General features: G+C 42.7%; 1 protein-coding gene across 5 annotated transcripts in view; it reads left to right on the forward strand.

Moving 5' to 3' along the window:
* The window catches only part of LOC126202915 (DNA-(apurinic or apyrimidinic site) endonuclease), an 81,807-nt gene that overhangs the window by 41,942 nt on the left and 18,455 nt on the right, over window positions 1-21,410 (forward strand). For all 5 annotated transcript variants that reach the window (XM_049936996.1, XM_049936994.1, XM_049936995.1 and 2 more), the window contains 2 exons: window positions 42-185; window positions 20,300-20,480. In XM_049936996.1, coding sequence (XP_049792953.1) covers window positions 42-185; window positions 20,300-20,480 — 325 coding nt within the window. The remainder of the gene's footprint in view (window positions 1-41; window positions 186-20,299; window positions 20,481-21,410) is intronic.

The raw sequence follows: 21,410 nt of genomic DNA on the forward strand, positions 1-21,410 counted from the left end.
TTGTGAAAGTATGAGGATGAATTCCTTTGTTAATTTTTCAGATGTGCCCAATGCTGGTCGTGGTCTTGTGACTTTGCCAAAACGTATGAAATGGGATCCAGATCTTCGTGCATACTTGAAAGAGCTTGATGCTAAGAAACCAGTTATTTTATGTGGTGACATGAATGTATCTCACGAAGCAATTGGTATGTATGCAGCATTACAGCTAATCTTAAAATTGAATGAGCATATACTTCAAAGTTCTCATTGACATTTCATATGTTTGAAAGGTATACGGTAAAAAAGGCACTAAAGAAAAATTCAAGCACTCGGTGTTAGATAAATGAGCGGGGAATGGGAGGTTGCAGAGGAGAGTGTTGACTGTGAAAAAGTGTGAAGTGTGTGTAAGTCCTCTTCTATTCTAAAAGTAAATCCTGACATTGTGAATGAAGCTACTACAGAACAAGTAATAAAACGTTGAAAGGCTGAAATAAAGTCTCAAAAGAGTATAACTATAAGTGGAAAGTATATCTCTATTAATCCGTAGTTTTTGAAAGGACCTTACTCCAAAATCTTTAAGTTTTCTGGAGCTAAGGGAAACATTTCATGAGTGAGTACATGGAATGTAACAGGATGGGCTTCCAGTGTTTAAAGGACAAAATGAAATGGCTATTTTGCAGTTACTGTAGTTGCATATTTTGCGATCTCTTTGAAAAAAATAAGTCCAAAATTTTGGAATAAGGTCCTTTTCTTGAGGAAGTAAGTAACTTGCATAGTCAATTTATGTTTTTAGTGATGTTTTAAGCTGTTTCTTATTTTTGCTCACACATTTTCCAGAGTTGTTTTCATCGTGCTTATCAAGTCTGTCTTAATCAGCTTTAAATTTGAGAAGCTTCTCTCGGGTGATGATGCCCTGTCCGGAACTGTGAGCATGATTCTGATTGTTATGCAAACATTTGGATATGCTTCTTCTAAATTAGTTTCCAAAATGCACTGAATAAGTTCTTTTGCATCTCAGAGTCTAGCGGATGGGATTTTAAAAGTTTGAGATCCTCGTGAAGTTCGAAAGGCCATATGTCGCTATTTTTGCCTTCTCGAAGTATTGTACATTGTTGTTTGTTTGTTTTTTACAACTGAGACTCAACTTCACACCTACTTTTTCCTGCAAACAGTTGAACTTCTGTAACGTTTGTTTCAAATCTTGTGTTATGGAATTCTTGAATCCAGTCACAAAATGAATGGAAAATATCAATAGTAATAGTTCACTTAACATTGTTCACATGTAGTAAACTCTCTTATCATACGTGCACTGCCCACCCTAAGGGGGCTCGCCACTCTCTGGCTTGTTCATGCGTAGCTACCACAGGCCCCCAGCCTTTGCAGCATCTTTTCCCTTCCGTGCTGCATATCTATCCTCTTGCTGTTTTTTCTCCCCTCCCTTGGGAAATACGTCGGGGCTGATTTTGAAAACGTATTCTGTATTTTCAGTAGTCAATATCAGAATACTCTTCACTGTTCCTTCTTTCTTTCTTTGTTCACCTTCTCCCGCCCTTTCTCTGCTCCAGTGTTTGAGATTCCTCCTTTTCTGATTCCTTCCTGTGCACTCCTGAAGGCTGCCCCAAGTGACTGCTGCATAACAGGTGAGTGGGGAACACGTAATTCTCAGCCCCGGGTCGACATCTAGGGTTTGCATGTTCCCCTGGTACAGGCCAGGCCCAGGGAGAGGTGACTGCCTAAGCTGCTACCTTCACAAATTGCCAATTGGTCCTTCAGTCATGTGTTCAGGAGGTGTGAACAATCACCTAAGGCGGGTGCACCATCCCTCTGAAGGCCTCCCCCCACGGATGGAAGGAGATCGCCATCAGAGATGCTGGCAGGCGTGGGGGATTTTCTCGAATTGAACCAATCTTCTTCACAGTCAACAGCTACAAAATGTAAACGGAATGAGACTAACAATTCAAAGACCCTTCGAGCTGTGCCAAAGTTTCTCGTGGTTTCACGTACTGAACACATGCAATCCTTCTGTATGACAAATCTATGTATTATTTAGAAAGGTGTTGATGCAATTGCTGGCCCTGTGAAATCCTGCTCTCATTTATGCAATGGCATTTTGCTTTTGGAGATTACTTCTGATTCTCAGGCACAACTACTGCTTGCAGCTTCGCTTGTCCATGGCTATACTGTTCATGTCGAGGCCCATCAAATGCTGAATTCTTGCCATGGTGTTATTTACACTAGGCTTCTCGATGGCCTGACTGAGGTAGAAATCGAAATGTACCTCTCTGATCAGGATGTCATTGCCAGTCATCGGGTGATGAAAAATGTAGATGGCTCCTTAGTGCCCACACGCACAACCTTTCTCGCCTTTGATAGAGTAGTTCTTCTGGCAAAGATCAAAGCAGGTTATGAAGTTACCACAGTCAGACCGTATATTCCAATCTGATTTGCTGATACCAGTGTTATTGTTACAACCACACCGTGTATTCAGAACCCAATGTGCTGCTACCAATGTAATTGTTACAACTGTACTCCAGTGAGTCCTGTCAACAGACAGCCGAAAGCGTAACCTGTGATAGTGTGCTCACGAGGGCGGCTGTCCGACTCCTTCTCCCCGCTGCATCAACTGCGGTGGTGATCGTGCTGCCTCCTCCCAGGATTGTCCCGTGTATCTCGATGAGCAGGCTGTCCCAATAGATCTGGGTGAAGGAAAAGTGCCATACCCGGTTACTCGCAAGTTGTTGCGTACTCAGAAACCATGCATTCTACCGTCTGGCACCTACAGTACTGTTCTTGCTACATCTTGCCACACAAAGAACATGGCCACACAGACATGCAACCTCAAATTTAGCATCACTGTTGTCATTGCATCCCCGCCTCCTCCCCCAGCTGTGCAGGGGGAAGGGCTTGTAGATGTCAAACAAAGGCAAACAGTCTTCTCCTTTGCCAACTCGATGATCCTCTTTGACGATGTCACCATGTGATACCCTCACCTGGCCACCCTCCATGTCGCCGGTATGCATCACCAACCGTTTTTCCAACCTGGACTCTGCAGGCCGACAGCAGAAGAATGCCGACACTCCTTCTGCCTCTGTCCTGTACCAGCGAGTATTCTAAGGCTGGCACTCAGCAGCTGCTGAAGTGACACCCCTTCATTTCTCCTCGTCATGACTCTTCTTCAATGGAACATTTGTGGTATTCAATCCAACAAAAAGGATTTACGGCTGCTCTTAGAATCACAGTGTCCACTTGTTCTCTGCCTTCAGTAAACAAAATTGCGTCCTCACAACTGCTTTTCGCTCTCATATTTCTTCCTGGTCCATTTTGAATTTCCCCTCGAGGTTGGCATTCCATCTTATGGGGGAGTCATGGTTCTCATACGGGATGACGTTCATATTCCCCCTTCTCCCTAATTACCCGCCTTCAAGCTGTTGCAGTTTGCCTTTTCTTTCCTCTCTTAACCTTTTCCCCTTGTACTGTTTACATCCCTCTGTCGTATGTCACAAGGGCAGATTTCCTCCAGCTTTTTTGGACAGCTACCTCACCCCTTTCTACTGCTCAGTGACTTTAATGTGCACCATCCCCTTTGGGGTTCTTCCAGAACCTGTCCAAGAAGTGCCCTCCTGGTTGACCTCATCAGTCATCTTAACGTTTTCTGTCTTAACACAGGAGCACCCACATTGCTTTCAGACTCCTCGTGCACCTGTTCCCATTTGGACCTATCCTTCTGCATTGTCCAGCTTGCCCATTGTCTCGAGTGGTCCGTTCTCTCTGACACATCCTCGAGTGACAATTTCCCATGTGCTATCTGTTTGCTGACTCCTACTCCACCTCTGTGCACATCAAAATGGCAGCTTACTAAGGCAGACCGGAGGCTTTACTCATCCTTGGCAACCTTCGACGAGCAACATTTTCCCGGGTGTGATGCCTATCTAGTTTATCATAAAAACATTGTCCTCAGCATCGCAGAATGTTCCATTCCCTGCACTTCCTCTTTACCATGCCATGTCCCGGTCCCTTGATGGACTGATGTGTTCCACAACACAATTTGCGTGCGGAGACGTGCTCTCCATGCTTTTAACCATAATCCTATGATGGCAAACTGCATTCATTATAAACAGATGCATGTGCAGTGTTGCTGCGTTCTTCGTGATAGCAAAAAATCTAGCTGATTTTTATTCACTAGTTCTTTTAACAGTTCCACTCTCTCATCCGTCATGTGGGCCAACCTCCAATGACTCCCTGGGACCAAGATCCGTTCCCCAGTTTCCGGTCATACAGAAGTAGACGATGTCACTGTGAACCGTACTGCTATCTCCAACACCTTGGACCACCATTTTGCAGAGATTTTAAGGTCCTCCCACTATCGCCATGCCTTCCTCCAGTGGAAACAAGTGGAGGAGGTTCGGACGATACCTATCTCTTCTCCAAATAGTGAGTGCTACTACGCCGCCTTTATTGTGAGGGAGCTAGTTTGTGCCCTCACATCATCCTGACCCTCCACCCCAGGGCCAGATGCTGTTCACATTCAGACGTTGCAGCATCCTTCTCTTATGGGAAAGAACTTGCTGCTTCATACGTACAACCACATTTGGGCAGAGGGTACATTTCTCAGATGCTGGCGTGAAGCCGCTGTCATACCATGCGAAAGCCCGGTAAAGACAAACACCTTCCTTCTCTCACTCGACTTTTCTCACCAGCTGTGTTTGCACGGCGATAGAATGCATGATTCATTGCCGGCTGGTATGGTGGCTCGAGTCTCGCAATTCACTAACCACTGAGCAGTGTGGATTTCGAGTGCGGCATTCTACAGTTGACCATCTCATCACTTTGTGCACCCATTTCATGAATGTTTTTCTGCGGAAATCCCAGACTGTGGCCACATTTTTCGATTTGGACAAAGTCTACGATACCTGCTGAAGGACTGGTATCCTCTCGTACTCCTGTTTCCTTCAGGAATTTTTAAAAGATGAAGTTTTCAAGGTACATGTGGGTTGTGCCTTGTCGGACACCTTTATCCAGGAAAACGGTGTACCTCAGGGTTTCATCCTTAGCATCATCCTCTTTGCTATCGACATTATCCCTATAATGGCCTGTCTCCTGCCGGGCGTCTCTGACTCCCTTTTAGTTGCCGATTTTGCCATCTATTGCAGTTCTCCACGGGCTTGTCTCATAAAGCTGCATCTTCAGCGATGTCTCGATCGTCTTTACTCATCGTACATCAACAATGGCTTTCGTTTTTCCACTTACAAAACCGTTTGTTTGAATTTCTGGGGGCGTAATTGATTTCTTCCACAAGCTTTAGATCTTGGGCCTGTTGCTCTTCCGTTCGTTAAAACCATGAAATTCCTGGGGCTCAAGCTCAATAAGAAACTTTCTTGTTCCCCCCACATGTGTTACCTAGCAGCCCGCTGTATACTGTCCCTCAGTATCTTACATGTTCTCAATGGTACTTCCTGTGGTGCAGATCGAACCACCCTCCTCTGTTTGTACCAGTCCCTTGTCCATTCAAAATTAGGCTATGGGTGTTTCATTTAAGCATCAGCATGTCTGTCCCTCATACGTCGTCTCAGTGCTATTCACCATTGGGTCATGCATTTGGCCACTGGCGCCTTTTACACTAGCCCGGTTGATAGTCTGTATGCAGAAGCTGCCGAACTACCTCTTTCCTACCGCTGTGACTTTTTCCTCAACAGATATGCATTCCGTTTGTCTGCCATGTGTGGCCCTCCATCCTATACCTCCTCCTCCAGCAATTTCTTTGATTGCCAGTATGGGGTGTGTCCCTCTTCTCTGTTACCTCCTGGAGTTTGCTTTCGGCTCTTACTCCAACAGCAGCTTAACTTCGTGCTATCTGCAACTTTCCGAGTGGGTGTGAACCCTTCACCACCTTGGCTTTGTGCGGCAGCCGTTCTTCGCCTTGGCCTTTATTCATTTCCTAAGGATACTACTTCTGCCCAGATCTATTGCATTCAGTTTCATGACCTTTGCACAGAACTTCTCGATAGTACCTTTTTTTACACTGATGGCTCTCGGACTGACCGTGATGTCGTGTGTGCCTTCGTGATTGGCACCAATGTTTTTCGGTATTGGCTTCTGGAACATTGCTCAGTATTTATAGCAGAGCTCTTCGTCCTGTGTCAGGCCACACAGTACATCCGACAACACAGGCTTTACAGGTGCGTCATCTGCTTCTTCAAAGCCTCTTTGTGCAGTGCACCATCCATCCCTTAGTGCAACGGGATCAGGAAGGCTGTCACTATCTCACTCTCATTGGAACTACTATGATGATTATGAGGGTTCCTGGCCATGTCGATCTGACAGGAAACGAGGCTGCTGATGCTGCTGCCACTTCTGTAGTCCTTGTACTTCAGCCCGCTAGTACTTATATTCCCTCTGTTGATCTCTGTTTTGCTGTCCACCAGCAGGTGGTGTCACTTTGGCACCACCACTGGTCCTCCCTTCATGGGAACAAGCTCCGGGTTATTAAGCCTGTCCAAATGGCTTGGATGGCCCCCTCTTGGTCCTCTCGCCACAAGGTGATCATTTTGACTAGGTTGCGTATTGGGCACTCTCTCTTTAGCCATCACCATTTGTTAAGTGGTGCTCCCCCACCACTTGGTGCAGATAATGCCTAACTTTTGACTGTCTGGCACTTCCTGATGGAATACCCTTTTTTTTTTAGCTGCTTATGTTCCCGTTGGTGTTTGCCGTCTTGAGTTATCGGCTGTTTTAGCGAACGACACGTGGGCTGTCGACTTTGTTTTACTTTTTATCCGTCGTAGCAACAGGGCAAAGACCAATTAATTTTTAGTTCTGGACCTCCATTTCACTATGTCATATTTTATACACCTTTCTCATGTTCCTGTTTTCACCTTTCTTCTCTTCCGTCAATTTTGATTGACATGTAGTAGTTTTTAACTCCTCTCGTTGTCTTCGTGTTCTACGGTTTTGACCTGGACACATATGGCCCTAGCTGTATTAGCACCTTAAAACAAAACAAAACAAAAATATGTGCATTGCAACGATAACCTCAAAATTAACATTTCGTTCAAGATTGCTTCACACTTGTTAAGAGTTAGGAGTCATCAGTTTTATTTTTCTGGTAATTCACCCTTTCGATTACATCATCAAACTGAAAAATCACTTTTACTTCTCCGATTTCATTTTCCCACATGTTTCAGGCACAGATTTTAATGTCAATTTTAATTTAGTTTTTATAAGATCCCAACACTTGCTTGACTTTGTCAAGATCACATAAACTTTATTGATGAACCTGAAAAATGTTTTAACTGTTGTAGGGAGTGTTAGCTGTATGTATTGAAAGCAAATTCCTAATTGGCATCTGCACAGTGAGAAGAGTGCTCAGGGATTAATATTGAATATTGTTGTTCTGAATTATTTATTAATGCCAACCATATTTGCGCCATTATCATATCCCTGCCGTCGAGAGTTTTTGGATATCAGGGCCATTAATTTGTAGTTACTTGAAAACAGCATTTTTTAAAAACTGTTACTGCTACAGTAATGGACAGTTTGTTGCTGGTCATTCCCACATAGAATTCGCATGAATGGACACAGGCAGACAGTGTTTGTGGTAATGAGGATCACCCTGTGGCTAAACATGCCTTGGTGCACAGCCAGCACATCTTGGCACAGTGTTACACCGTCCGGGTTATCTGGATACTTCCCACCAACACCAACCTATCCGAACTCCGGAGATGGGAACTTGCCCTTCAGTATATCCTCTCTTCTCGTTATCCGCCAGGCCTCAATCTCCGCTAATTTCAAGTTGCCGCCACTCATACCTCACCTGTCTCTCAACAACTTCTTTGCCTCTACTCTTCCACCTCGACTGACATCTCTGCCCAAACTCTTTGTCTTTAAATATGTCTGCTTGTGTCTGTATGTGTGGATGGATATGTGTGTGTGTGCGAGTGTATACCTGTCCTTTTTTCCCCCTAAGGTAAGTCTTTCCGCTCCCGGGATTGGAATGACTCCTTACCCTCTCCCTTAAAACCCACATCCTTTCATCTTTCCCTCTCCTTCCCTCTTTCCTGACGAAGCAACCGTTGGTTGCGAAAGCTAGAATTTTGTGTGTATATTTGTGTTTTTTTGTGTGTCTATCGACCTGCCAGCACTTTTGTTTGGTAAGTCTCATCATCTTTCTTTTTAGATATATTTTTTCCACGTGGAATGTTTCCCTCTGTTATATATATATATAAAGAAAGATGATGAGACTTACCAAACAAAAGCGCTGGCAGGTCGATAGACACACAAACAAACACAAATATACACACAAAATTCAAGCTTTCGCAACAAACTGTTGCCTCATCAGGAAAGAGGGGAAGGAGAGGGAAAGACGAAAGGATGTGGGTTTTAAGGGAGAGGATAAGGAGTCATTCCAATCCCGGGAGCGGAAAGACTTACCTTAGGGGGAAAAAAGGACAGGTATACACTCGCGCGCACACACACACATATCCATCCACACATACAGACACAAGCAGACATATTTAAAGTCGTGTTGAGGCTACCTAGGCAAACAAGTGTGCTGCTGACTGCAGACGTGGCTTCTGCCACACATGAAGAGGCGTCAGCCAGTCACAGCTGTTTGTCTCACTAAGACAATCTTTGTGACAAATAAATACTATGAAGTACACATCTCTATGGATTAGGCATATGTTAACATTGATGACGGACTTTCTATGCTAGTGGAACTTACTCTTGCTTCCTCTGCCTCTTACGTCAAAGCAGAGAAAATTTAACTCGAACATCAGGCAGAAATGGCATGAAGAGGGCCAACACAACAACAAGAATAAATTGGCTTCCGGCTCTAGCAGCAAGGGTGCTTCTCTTCACTTAAACAAAAATTGATACAAGCAAGGCATAAGGTCTACTCATCCACCAACTGAGAATGGAAGTTCTGAGCAACCACGCAGAACAGCCTGTGCTGCTAAGCTCACAGAGCAGCAGAACCTGCACCACTGGAAGACGTTGCTAACAGCAATGAACTGGAAAATAAAATTATCAGTTCACTGAAGAATAGTAGTATTCCTAATAAGTAGAAGGAAGTAAAATCAAAGTGTAAGGTCTGACACTGCTGCAGCCGGAAAAAGATTTTGCGAGAAAGGGACCAACGACAACTGAAGAGAAACGTTCACCATGACAGAAGTGCAGCCCTTCCATAAATTGCAGCAGATTTCAATGCTGGGCCATCAGCAAGTGTTAGCGTGCAAACCATTCAGTGAAACATCATCGATATGGGCTTTCGGAGCCGAAGGCCCACTCATGTACCCCTGATGACTGCACGATGCAAAGCTTTGCTCCTTTCCTGCGCTTGTCAACACTGACATTGGACTGTTGATGACTGGACATATGTTGCCCAGTCGGATGAGTCTCTTTTCAAATTGTATCAAGCAGATAGACATGTACGGGTATGGAGACAACCTCATGAATCCATGGACCCTGCATGTCAGTAGGAGACTGTTGAAGCTGGAGGAGGCTCTGCAGTGGTGTAGTGTGTGTGTGCAGTTGGAGTGATGTGGGACCCCTGATATGTCTAGATACGACTCTGATAGGTGACATGTGCGTAAGCATCCTGTCTGATCACCTGCATCCATTCATGTTATTGTGCATTCCGACAGACTTGGACAATTCCAGAATTGCTACAGAGTGGCTCCAGAAACACTCTCCTGAGTTCAAACACTTCCGCTGGCCACCAAACTCCCTAGACGTGAACATTATTGAGCATATCTGGGATGCCTTGCAACATGCTGTTCAGAAGAGGTCTCTCTCTCCCCCCCCCCCCCCCCCCCCCCCCAAATACTCTTACAGATGTTATGGATAGTTCTGCAGGATTCATGGTGTCAGTTCCCTCCAGCACTACTTCAGACAGTAGTAGAGTCCATGCTATGTGAGGTTGCGGCACTTTTGCGTGCTCAAAGGGCCTCTACACTATGTTGGGTACATGTACCAGTTTCTTTAACTCTTCAGTATTCTTTATGGGCAGGTCAGCAACATAAATTCTCGACGAATTTGGTGGGGATCATGATCGCATTGATTAATTTTGGATGTTGGTCAGTGGGATAATAGGGAACTTGAATATTCAAACACATTTGTCATGCTTGCTTACGTTCTCTTCCATGGCAATGCCTGCATTGAAAGAGATTTATAAGTTGTACTGTAATTTTATTCTTAATTCTCTTTGTAAAAAGTGTGATTTTTATTAGTGAATTCTGGTCACACACTTTTATTTTGCTTCTCTGTCAGCTGACTTCGTATGCTCTGGAATGTTGATGCTCTTTGCCACCCGTAACTATGTAACAATATTATGCACTGCAGTATTAAGTAGCCGTTCTGAATATAGTGTTGATCTGTGTTGTGCGTAGTGATTGCTAATATTATTTACAGAAATTAGTGAAGCGGGTGTAACTGGTTCTTCTAGTGATGCCCCATCAACTTTTGTCTCACTTCTGTGACGCATTAATCCGTTACACATGCATCTTCATGTTTTCGTTGGGCAGTGACTGCTCCATTACATTTTGGGTGTGCAGTCGCAAATTCAGCTGCTTCTTGTAATAACTTGGTTGTATATTGCTCAGCATCTTCATAGTGTGCTGAAAGACTCTTCAGTACTCGCTCAATCGTTTTAAACTTGCAGACCATGCTACTGCACATGTGGCCACAGATACACATATGCCAGAGACACTGTTGGGCAACAAAGAAGTACGATGTGCAAGAATTATATTTGTGGCTGCGCAGTCAATCCACACTGGGATGTTAGTGTACCATTTGGAGCAGCACTGTTATGATGTCTTTGTGAGTTTATTACGGAAAGCACTAGATTCCATGAATAACCCCTGGTGAAGCCACTATCTCTATTAATTAACATGGTGTATATGCTCTGGGACATCCAGGTAAAACTTGGAAATTTTTTCATCCCGGAGAAAACCGGGAAAAACCCAGGAATTTTTCATCGTTTTAATTTTCAATTACATTATTGTAGTTTTGACTGATAAGAACTGATACTCGAACGGAGAATTTTAACTTAACCCCCAACTGCAGACAATTACTGCAGCAATAAAAACATAAACGAGAGACAAACGCCATAATGAAACTTAAGTTGCAAACAAAATGTGCCATTAACAACAAAACACAGTGCAAACACAAGCATCTGCCGACAGCAAAATGTGTCAAAGGCCTTAGGACAAAAGTTATGCTATACTTCATACCAGCAAACTGCTTTCGATGAGCAGTGATGTCGCAGCTGCTTAAGCTGTAGCAGCAAGTAGCTGAATGCTAGCTGGAAAATTTTTCTACCATGCCCAAGCTGCCAGATTCGCACTTGTGCAGAGAAGTCTGAGTTGAAAGTTGTGTTTGTGATTTTGCTGTTTTCTCATTATTTACAGTTCCCACGTCACATTTCTGTTGCTGGGAGCTATCAAACGTATTAAAATACATCCACATAATTATGGAAGATTAAGATTTGTTATTGACAATCAAGCATTGTCTTGTAGAACAATGAAGTTATTTTTGTCAGTTTGCTAAAGAAATTTGGCTTTTATTAATTTTTTCCGCAGAGGCAGACAATTTATTTGAAACGAAGTTTTTGCTTCCACACTACAGGCTAGTTTCCAATGTTTTCTGAATTTTAAGTGCAATTTTTCATCTTTTGGCATGTATGGCATAATGCCATAATAAAGAATCAAACCTGAGATAATACAATACTGGTACTCCAAAGAATTGGCATCCCAAAAACCACACTGAAAAACTTAATACCAGGTAGGTCCCTAATTCATTGTGAATCTAGATATACAAATGTGCACTTTAAGCTTAATTGTGCATCTTAGCGTGGTTTACGAAATCACAATGCTCTTGGAGTATTCTGATGTCCTGTTCCTTTTACGAAATAATGTAATACCTCTTAATGCTATATACATATGAACATACGTAAATGTTCACTTGAGACTGACAAAGTGGGTAAATTTGGGCAGTAGTATTGAATAAAATGTTTTATTTCAAATATATTGACAGTTTTAGCAGAGTTTTACAAACCTGCATGTAAATTAGACTGGCAGCACACTGTGTTTATCACTGTAATTACCCACAAGGCCTTATATCCACTACTCGAGTAAAATATAAACTGCCAGTTACACAGTTTCTTGGCTTCACAGATAAACAGATAACCTTGTTAATTTTTTATACTGTTTGAAAAAGTTATTGTCCATAGTTCTGGCGTTGCAAGAAATTTGTATTCCATTTTACTAGGTTTTTGCTATCCTGTGTGAATGTAAACCTGATATTAAATACTGCATAATTGTATTGTAGAGTATGAATAAACAAAATTGACATTGAAATCACCGCTCAGCAAAATATTAGTGTTCTTTGAGTCACAGAATCTAGTTTTGAAATTAATATTATGCTAAGGGCAGCTATCTTATTTTGCATTCCTCATTTGGATAGTACATCTACATCCATACTCCGCAAGCCACCTGACAGTGTGTGGCGGAGGGTACCTTGAGTACCTCTATCAGTTCTCCCTTCTATTCCAGTCTCGTACTGTTCGTGCAAAGAAGGATTGTCGGTATGCTTCTCTGTGGGCTCTAATCTCTCTGATTTTATCCTCATGGTCTCTTCGCGAGATATTCGTAGGAGGGAGCAATATACTGCTTGACTCTTCAGTGAAGGTATGTTCTCGAAACTTCAACAAAAGCCCGTACCGAGTTGCTGAGCATCTCTCCTGCAGAGTCTTCCACTGCACTTTATCTATCATGTCCATAACGCTTTCGCGATTACTAAATGATCCTGTAACAAAGCACGCTGCTCTCCGTTGGATCTTCTCTCTCTCTCTCTCTCTCTCTCTCTCTCTCTCTCTCTCTCTCTCTCCTGTCAACCCTATCTGGTACGGATCCCACACTGCTGAGCAGTATTTAAGCAGTGGGCGAACAAGCGTATTGTAACCTACTTCCTTTGTTTTCGGATTGCATTTCCTTAGGATTCTTCCAATGAATCTCAGTCTGGCATCTGCTTTACCGCCGATCAACTTTATATGATCATTCCATTTTAAATCACTCCTAATGCGTACTTCCAGATAATTTATGGAATTAACTGCTTCCAGTTGCTGACCTGCTATTTTGTAGCTTATTGATAAGGGATCTATCTTTCTATGTATTCGCAGCACAGTACACTTGTCTACATTGAGATTCAATTGCCATTCCCTGCACCATGTGTCAATTCGCTGCAGATCCTCCTGCATTTCAGTTCAATTTTCCATTGTTACAACCTCTCGATATACCACAACATCATCCGCAAAAAGCCTCAGTGAACTTCCGATGTCATCCACCAGGTCATTTATGTATATTGTGAATAGCAACGGTCCTACGACACTCCCCTGCGGCACACCTGAAATCAGTCTTACTTCGGAAGACTTCTCTCGATTGAGAATGACTTGCTGCGTTCTGTTATCTAGGAACTCTTCAATCCAATCACACAATTGGTCTGATAGTCCATATGCCCTTACTTTGTTCATTAAACGAATGTGGGGAACTGCACCAAACGCCTTGCGGAAGTCAAGAAACACGGCATCTACCTGTGAACCCTTGTCCATGGCCCTCTGAGTCTCGTGGACGAATAGCGCGATCTGTGTTTCACTCGACCGTCTTTTTCAAAACCCATGCTGATTGCTACAGAGTAGATTTCTAGTCTTCAGAAAAGTCATTATTCTCGAACATAATACGTGTTCCAAAATTCTACAACTGATCGACGTTAGAGATATAGGTCTATAGTTCTGCACATCTGTTCGATGTCCCTTCTTGATAACGGGGATGACCTGTGTCCTTTTCCAATCCTTTGGAACGCTACTATCTTCTAGAGACCTACGGTACACCGCTGCAAGAAGGGGGGCAAGTTCCTTCGCGTACTCTGTGTAAAATCGAACTGGTATCCCTTCAGGTCCAGCGGCCTTTCCTCTTTTGAGCGATTTTAATTGTTTCTCTATCCCTCTGTTGTCTATTTTGATATCTACCATTTTGTCATCTGTGCTACAATCTAGAGAAGGAACTACCGTGCAGTCTTCCTCTGTGAAACAGCTTTGGAAAAAGACATTTAGTATTTCAGCCTTTAGTCTGTCATCCTCGGTTTCAGTACCATTTTGGTCACAGAGTGTCTGGACATTTTGTTTTGATCCACCTACCGTTTTGACATAAGACCAAAATTTCTTAGGATTTTCTGCCAAGTCAGTACATAGAACTTTACTTTCGAATTCATTGAACGCCTCTCGCATAGCCCTCCTCACACTACATTCCGCTTCGCGTAATTTTTGTTTGTCTGCAAGGCTTTGGCTATGTTTGCTGTGAAGTTCCCTTTGCTTCCGCAGCAGTTTTCTAACTCGGTTGTTGTACCGCGATGGTGGCTCTTTTCCATCTCTTACGATCTTGCTTGGCACATACTCATCTAACACATATTGTTCGATGGTTTTGAACTTTGTCCACTGATCCTCAACACTATCTGTACTTGAGACAAAACTTTTGTGTTGAGCTTTCAGGTACTCTGAAATCTGCTTTTTGTCACTTTTGCTAAACAGAAAAATCTTCCTACCTTTTTTAATATTTCTATTTATGGCTGAAATCATTGATGCAGTAACCGCTTTATGATCGCTGATTCCCTGTTCTGCATTAACTGTTTCAAATAGTTCGGGTCTGTTTGTCACCGGAAGGTCTAATATGTTATCGCCACGAGTCGGTTCTCTGTTTAACTGCTCAAGGTAGTTTTCAGATAAAGCACTTAAAAAATTTCACTGGATTCTTTGCCCCTGCCGTCCGTTATGAACGTTTGAGTCTCCCAGTCTGTTGTTGTTGTTGTTGTTGTTGTTGTTGTTGTTGTGGTCTTCAGTCCTGAGACTGGTTTGATGCAGCTCTCCGTGCTACTCTGTGCAAGCTTCTTCATCTCCCAGACCTACTGCAACCTACATCCTTCTGAATCTGCTTAGTGTATTCATCTCTTGGTCTCCCTCTACGATTTTTACCCTCCACGCTGCCCTCCAATACTAAATTGGTGATCCCTTGATGCCTCAGAACATGTCCTACCAACCGATCCCTTCTTCTGGTCAAGTTGTGCCACAAACTTCTCTTCTCCCAAATCCTATTCAATACTTCCTCATTAGTTATGTGATCTACCCATCTAATCATCAGCATTCTTCTGTAGCACCACATTTCAAAAGCTTCTATTCTCTTCTTGTCCAAACTATTTATCGTCCATGTTTCACTTCCATACATGGCTACACTCCATACAAATACTTTCAGAAATGACTTCCTGACACTTAAATCTATATTCGATGTTAACAAATTTCTCTTCTTCAGAAACGCTTTCCTTGCCATTGCCAGTCTACATTTTATATTCTCTCTACTTTAACCATCATAAGTTATTTTGCTCTCCAAATATCAAAACTCATCTACTACTTTAAGTGTCTCATTTCCTAATCTAATTCCCCCAGCATCACCCGACTTAATTCAATTCAACTACATTCCATTATCCTTGTTTTGCTTTTGTTGATGTTCATCTTATATCCTCCTTCCAAGACACTATCCATTCCGTTCAACTGCTCTTCCAAGTCCTTTGCTGTTTCTGACAGAATTACAATGTCATCGGTGAATCTCAAAGTTTTTATTTCTTCTCCATGGATTTTAATACCTACTCCTAATATTTCTTTTGTTTCCTTCATTGCGTGCTCAATATACAGATTGAATGACATCGGGGAGAGGCTACAACCCTGTCTCACTCCCTTCCCAACCACTGCTTCCCTTTCATGCCCCTCGACTCATAACTGCCATCTGGTTTCTGTACAAATTGTAAATAGCCTTTCGCTCCCTGTATCTTACCCCTGCCTCCTTCAGAATTTGAGAGTATTCCAGTCAACATTGTCAAAAGCTTTCTCTAAGTCTACAAATGCTAGAAACGTAGGTTTGCCTTTCCTTAATCTAGCTTCTAAGATAAGTCGTAGGGTCGGTGTTCCAATATGTCTACAGAATCCAAACTGATCTTCCCCGAGGTCGGCTTCTACTAGTTTTTTCCATTTGTCTGTAAAGAATTTGCGTTAGTATTTTGCAGCTGTGACTTATTAACACACATCTGTCAACACCTGCTTTCTTTGGGAATGGAATTATTATATTCTTCTTGAAGTCTGACGGTATTTCGCCTGTCCATACATCTTGCTCACCAGATGGTAGAGTTTTGTCAGGACTGGCTCTCCCAAGGCTGTCAGTAGTTCTAATGGAATGTTTTCTACTCCCGGGGCCTTGTTTCGACTCAGGTCTTTCAGTACTCTGTCAAACTCTTCACGCAGTATCATATTTCCCATTTCATCTTCATCTACATCCTCTTCCATTTTCATAATATTGTCCTCAAGTACATCGCCCTTGTATAATAGACCCTCTATATACTCCTTCCACCTTTCTGCTTTCCCTTCTTTGCTTAGAACTGGGTTTCCATCTGAGCTCTTGATGTTCATACAAGTGGTTCTCTTATCTCCAAAGGTCTCTTTAATTCTCCCAGTCTATATCCGGCAAATTAAAATCTCCAACCAGAACTATAACATGATGGGGAAATCTACTCGAAATATTTTCCAAATTATCCTTCAGGTGCTCAGCCACAACAGCTGCTGAGCGAGGGGGCCTATAGAGATACCCAATTACCATGTCTGAGCCTGCTTTAACCGTGACCTTCACCCAAATTATTTCACATTTCGGATCTCCGTCAATTTCCTTCGATACTATTGCACTTCTTATCGCTATAAACACGCCTCTCCCTTCACTGCCCAGCCTGTCTCTGCAGTATACATTCCAATCTGAGTTTAGGATTTCATTACTGTATACATCTGGTTACAGCCAACTTTCTGTCCCTAGTACTATATGGGCATTGTGACCGTTGATTAATTAGAGCAGTTCTGGGACCTTTCTATAGACGCTCCTGCTGTTTACTACTAGCACATTAATATTGTTATTCCCTGTTGCATTTTGCCTACTCCTACCTTGCCGCGTCTCAGGAGGCATCTCGTCAGGCCTAGGGAGGGAATTCTCTAACCTAAAAAACCCCCATGTGCACTCCACACGTACTCCGCTACCCTTGTAGCCGCTTCCGGCGTGTAGTGCACGCCTGACCTATTCAGGGGGACCCTACATTTCTCCACCTGATAGCGGAGGTCGAGAAATTTGCACCCCAGATCTCCCCAGAATCGTCTGAGTCTCTGGTTTAAGCCTTCTACTCGGCTCCAAACCAGAGGACCGCGATCGGTTCTGGGAACGATACTACAAATAGTTAGCTCAGATTCCACCCCGCGAGCGAGGCTTTCCGCCTTTACCAATTCCGCCAACTGCTTGTATGAACTGAGGATGACCTCTGAACCAGACGGCACGAGTCATTGGTGCCGACATTAGCAACAATTTGCAGTCGGGTGCACCCAGTGCTCTCTATCGCCGCCGGCAGGGCCTCCTCCACATCTCGGATGAGACCCCCCGGCAAGCAGACAAAGTGAACAATGGCCTTCTTCCCCGACCTTTCCACTATTTCCCTAAGGGGCTCCATCACCCGCCTAACGTTGGAGCTCCCAATAACTAATAAACCCCTCCCCGTGTGCCTGTTCAGACCTTGCTGAAGGAACGGCCACATGTCCACTGACAGGCAGAGCGGGCGATGCCTCACGGCCAGCTTCCACATTGACCCTCCGCCTTGTGCGCTGCAAACGCCGCTGAACCCGCCGCTCCTCTTGGGGAGAGGGTGGCCCAACCGTGCCTGGTACCCGCCAAGATGTCTCGACACCAGGGACAGTGGGTGAAGCATGTAACACCTGGGGTGTACCATGCGACGCACCAGACTCCCCACTGCCACTACACTCCGAGGCAGCAACCTGAAGACGGCTGACTGCGGCCATCAACACGTTCAGCTGTTCGCGAACAGTGGCCAGGTCCTCCTGCGTCCGTACACAGTAGTCACACATCCTATCCATCCTAAGAAATCAATTTACTGTAGAGAGTTAATTAACTTTTAACTAGACTGCTAATTCACTAAAGGCGGCTGATAGTTGACTAAACTGTGGTTGCTAGACACTTCTTGTAGAAAACAATGAAAATAGCACTACCTGTCTCTGGACTGTACTCGTATTGAAAACAAACTAGCAATACTGGCACTATGGTTGACTAAAGGGACTCTCTCTGACTGTATTTAAAACAAACACGAAATCTGTGGAACACTATTACTAGCACTCGACAATTAAAGCTTCCTAAAAGCAAAAACACACAGAAGAAGAAATGACAAGTAAGAAAAATACAGTTAATACTTAAATTTACGTAGCTCGCTGCACAGCAGACGTGAAGCAGACGGCAGTTACAATGACACTGACACTACTGGCACTATGGCTGACTAAAGGGACTCTCTCTGACTGTATTCAAAACAAACACGAAATCTATGGAACAGTATTACTAGCACTCAACAATTAAAGCTTCCTAAAAGCAAAAACACACGGAAGAAGAAGTGACAAGTAAGATAAATACAGTTAATACGTAAATTAACGTAGCTCGCTGCACAGCAGACGTGAAGCAGACGGCAATTAAGACGACATAACGAAACAGTTACCCTGAGTACAATAACGCCTTATATCCCTTCAGAACAGCATGATGCAGTGCTGCACATGGTCACGTGATGGCCACACTACCCATGAAATTCCAAACTGAAATGCAATGAAAGGCGTGTGAATAGAGGAAACATCAAGCATGGGCTTCCTGTCATCCTAGCTGCATGTGTGCAGTATAGCCTATTTTTGCCACTCCATTGCAACTTTTCAAATGAACCTATTCCTAATAAGTTGTGAGAAAATTTTGTGAATGGTGGTTTGAGAAGTGTTACTTTCAGAGTAAATTTCCTTTTATGCAAGATGAATTATGTTACGCGTGAGAATGTGTGATGAGTTTTTTAAATCACAGTGCTTAATTCTCATTCAGAATTTAATGTTTTTAGGATTAGTCACTTAGAAAATTTTGAGGCTCAGAAGACCAGCCATTTATGTTAGTATTTAAAATTTTGCATTTATACTTAATATATCTGGAAGGGTAGCACATGCAAAAAAGAACCAATATTATAAGTGAAAGCTTAGCTTTGCTTGTAGCTATACTATATGTATATTAATTTGAACCACAAACTTTTCCTATTTGTATGTTAGTGCTACATAACAGTGACGATAGTATTGGCTGTTGACATCACGTGTCCTATGCTCTGTATATCTGCTGTCATTGGCTGGCGAGATCATGTGACATGGGCTATAATTGGCTGACAAAAGCGCATCACGGTCTCGATTTCAGTGCTTTGGAAGCTAATTTGCTGTATTTGGTGGAATTTGTTGTTGCTGTGTTTCAAAGAACACATTGTTTTTTGGCTGTTTCATTTCATAAAGTGCAGGGAAAATCTACGCCGATGTATAAAACCTGTATTATTTAAAGGATTGGTAAGTTTTACAGCTGCGAGGGAAAGTATACTGTCACTTAACACGGGAAAAAGTGTATTTTTAACTGGGAATTTGTTTTTCTTGCCCATGTATACGCCCTGATTAAATTAGTTGCCAAGTGAATGTCAGTTGCCTGTTTCACTGTCAGCTCTCAGAAAGATGATGTGAACAGTAAAATTTTGATGGTTTTGTACAACGGAGAGTGACCAGTATCAATGATGTTGTGCCCCAGCCAATTTATTTCGCTTTAAGAAGTAGGTGTACCTCCAGTGTTTTGTACGTCTTTCAGGGACTGTAAGAGCCATCCTGTCCAGTGTATGAGGGGCCACATTCTCAATAGATCTTGCACATTGCACTTCGTCACCTACCAACGTGTCTGGTGCCTGTGTATCTGTGCTACGTGCACAGTGGCGTGGTCTGCGAGTTCAAAAAGACAGAGAAAGTGCTGGAGCATCAGTCTTTTAGCTCACTCTGAAGACATCTGAACTATATAAAACTCAGATTATATCTCTTTACATACCAGCAAAATTTTTAAATTTAGTCATAAAATCTATGAAAAAGGGGTAGGGAGTACGCACAATATGACCCTAGAAAAATGCAACAATTGACAAAACTCTGGAATTTTTTATTTGAGAATCGCTGGATACCCTGTTCAGTTTCTGATTCGTAGTTCATATTTCAGCCACATGTGAAGTGGTACATGCATTTTGTGCATAATTTACTTTGTGAACTTCCTAGTGGTTTTGGATGTTAGAATATAAATTAGAATGGAATGTGTTCCACTGTAATCCTAACAGCTTCAACTCAGACTTAACATCTGACTACTTTATGTAGATTTGGCCAACCCCAAGACCAACACAAAGAACGCTGGCTTTACTCAAGAGGAGCGTGATGGCATGACTGCCCTTCTCAAGGAAGGATTCATTGATTCATTCAGACAATTGTATCCTGATAAAACTGGAGCATATACTTTTTGGACATACATGGGAAATGCTCGGTCTAGGAATGTTGGCTGGTGAGTAACTTTCCACTGAATGTTCACACATTTAATTTCATATTTTGTGACTATAATTTTTCGTTTTTAATGTTGTGCTTTGATATGTGAATACTTGATAATTAGTATATTATCTGAAACCAATCCGTTGGAAACATCTTGGTGAAAGATTCATAAGTTCTTGTGTCTTAAAGCTGTGACATCTCAGTCTGTAAATTAGTAGAATAAATGTGTCAACACAAAAAAATACCTACTCTCGTTGAACAGTTATGAAATAAATTATTAATTATTAGTGATGCATAGTAAGGGTATATCGAGGCTTTTATGTTAGTTAGCATTTTTCCAGCCACTGAATATATTGTGCCCCATAAACTGGATGTAGATATGGATAGTGAGAAATAGTGCAACAGATGGAGTATAGGGATAAAGGTGAAACCTCAAGGAGTAGGGCCTATAGTGAAAGACGAAAACAAACTAAAATAGACATCAAAACACAACGAAATCAGAGAGAAAAATAAATAAAAGGATGGTATTAGTGGAATGCTGGTCAGCAGGTGGACACGTGTGAAGAGAGGAGGCAGGAAATGTAACTAAATTTACGTCTGGTATAGGATGGTGCAGAAAAACAAATGAAAATACATAATATTGAAAGACGAAGTGAGATCTGTTTGAAGGGCCAGGAATGATTACATTGGCAGGTAGAACGTTAACTGATGAAGTATAGGGGATAAGGTGGAACCTGAAAGAGCAGGGAATATAGTGAAACTCTGTTTTCATTGCACCTATGAAGACGCAGCACCTCCTCTGTGAGGTCATTAGCAATCTGTCCTTCCCATGTTGTTGTTGTTATTCTATCCAGGACTTTCCATTGGGATAGTGGTCTCAGGCTAGCATTTAAGAGTATCTGTGTTCAAATCCTAGTATGGGTATCCAGATTAAGGTTTTTGTGGT

The sequence above is a fragment of the Schistocerca nitens genome, chromosome 9, assembly GCF_023898315.1.
Source record: "Schistocerca nitens isolate TAMUIC-IGC-003100 chromosome 9, iqSchNite1.1, whole genome shotgun sequence".
NCBI lineage: Eukaryota > Metazoa > Arthropoda > Insecta > Orthoptera > Acrididae > Schistocerca > Schistocerca nitens.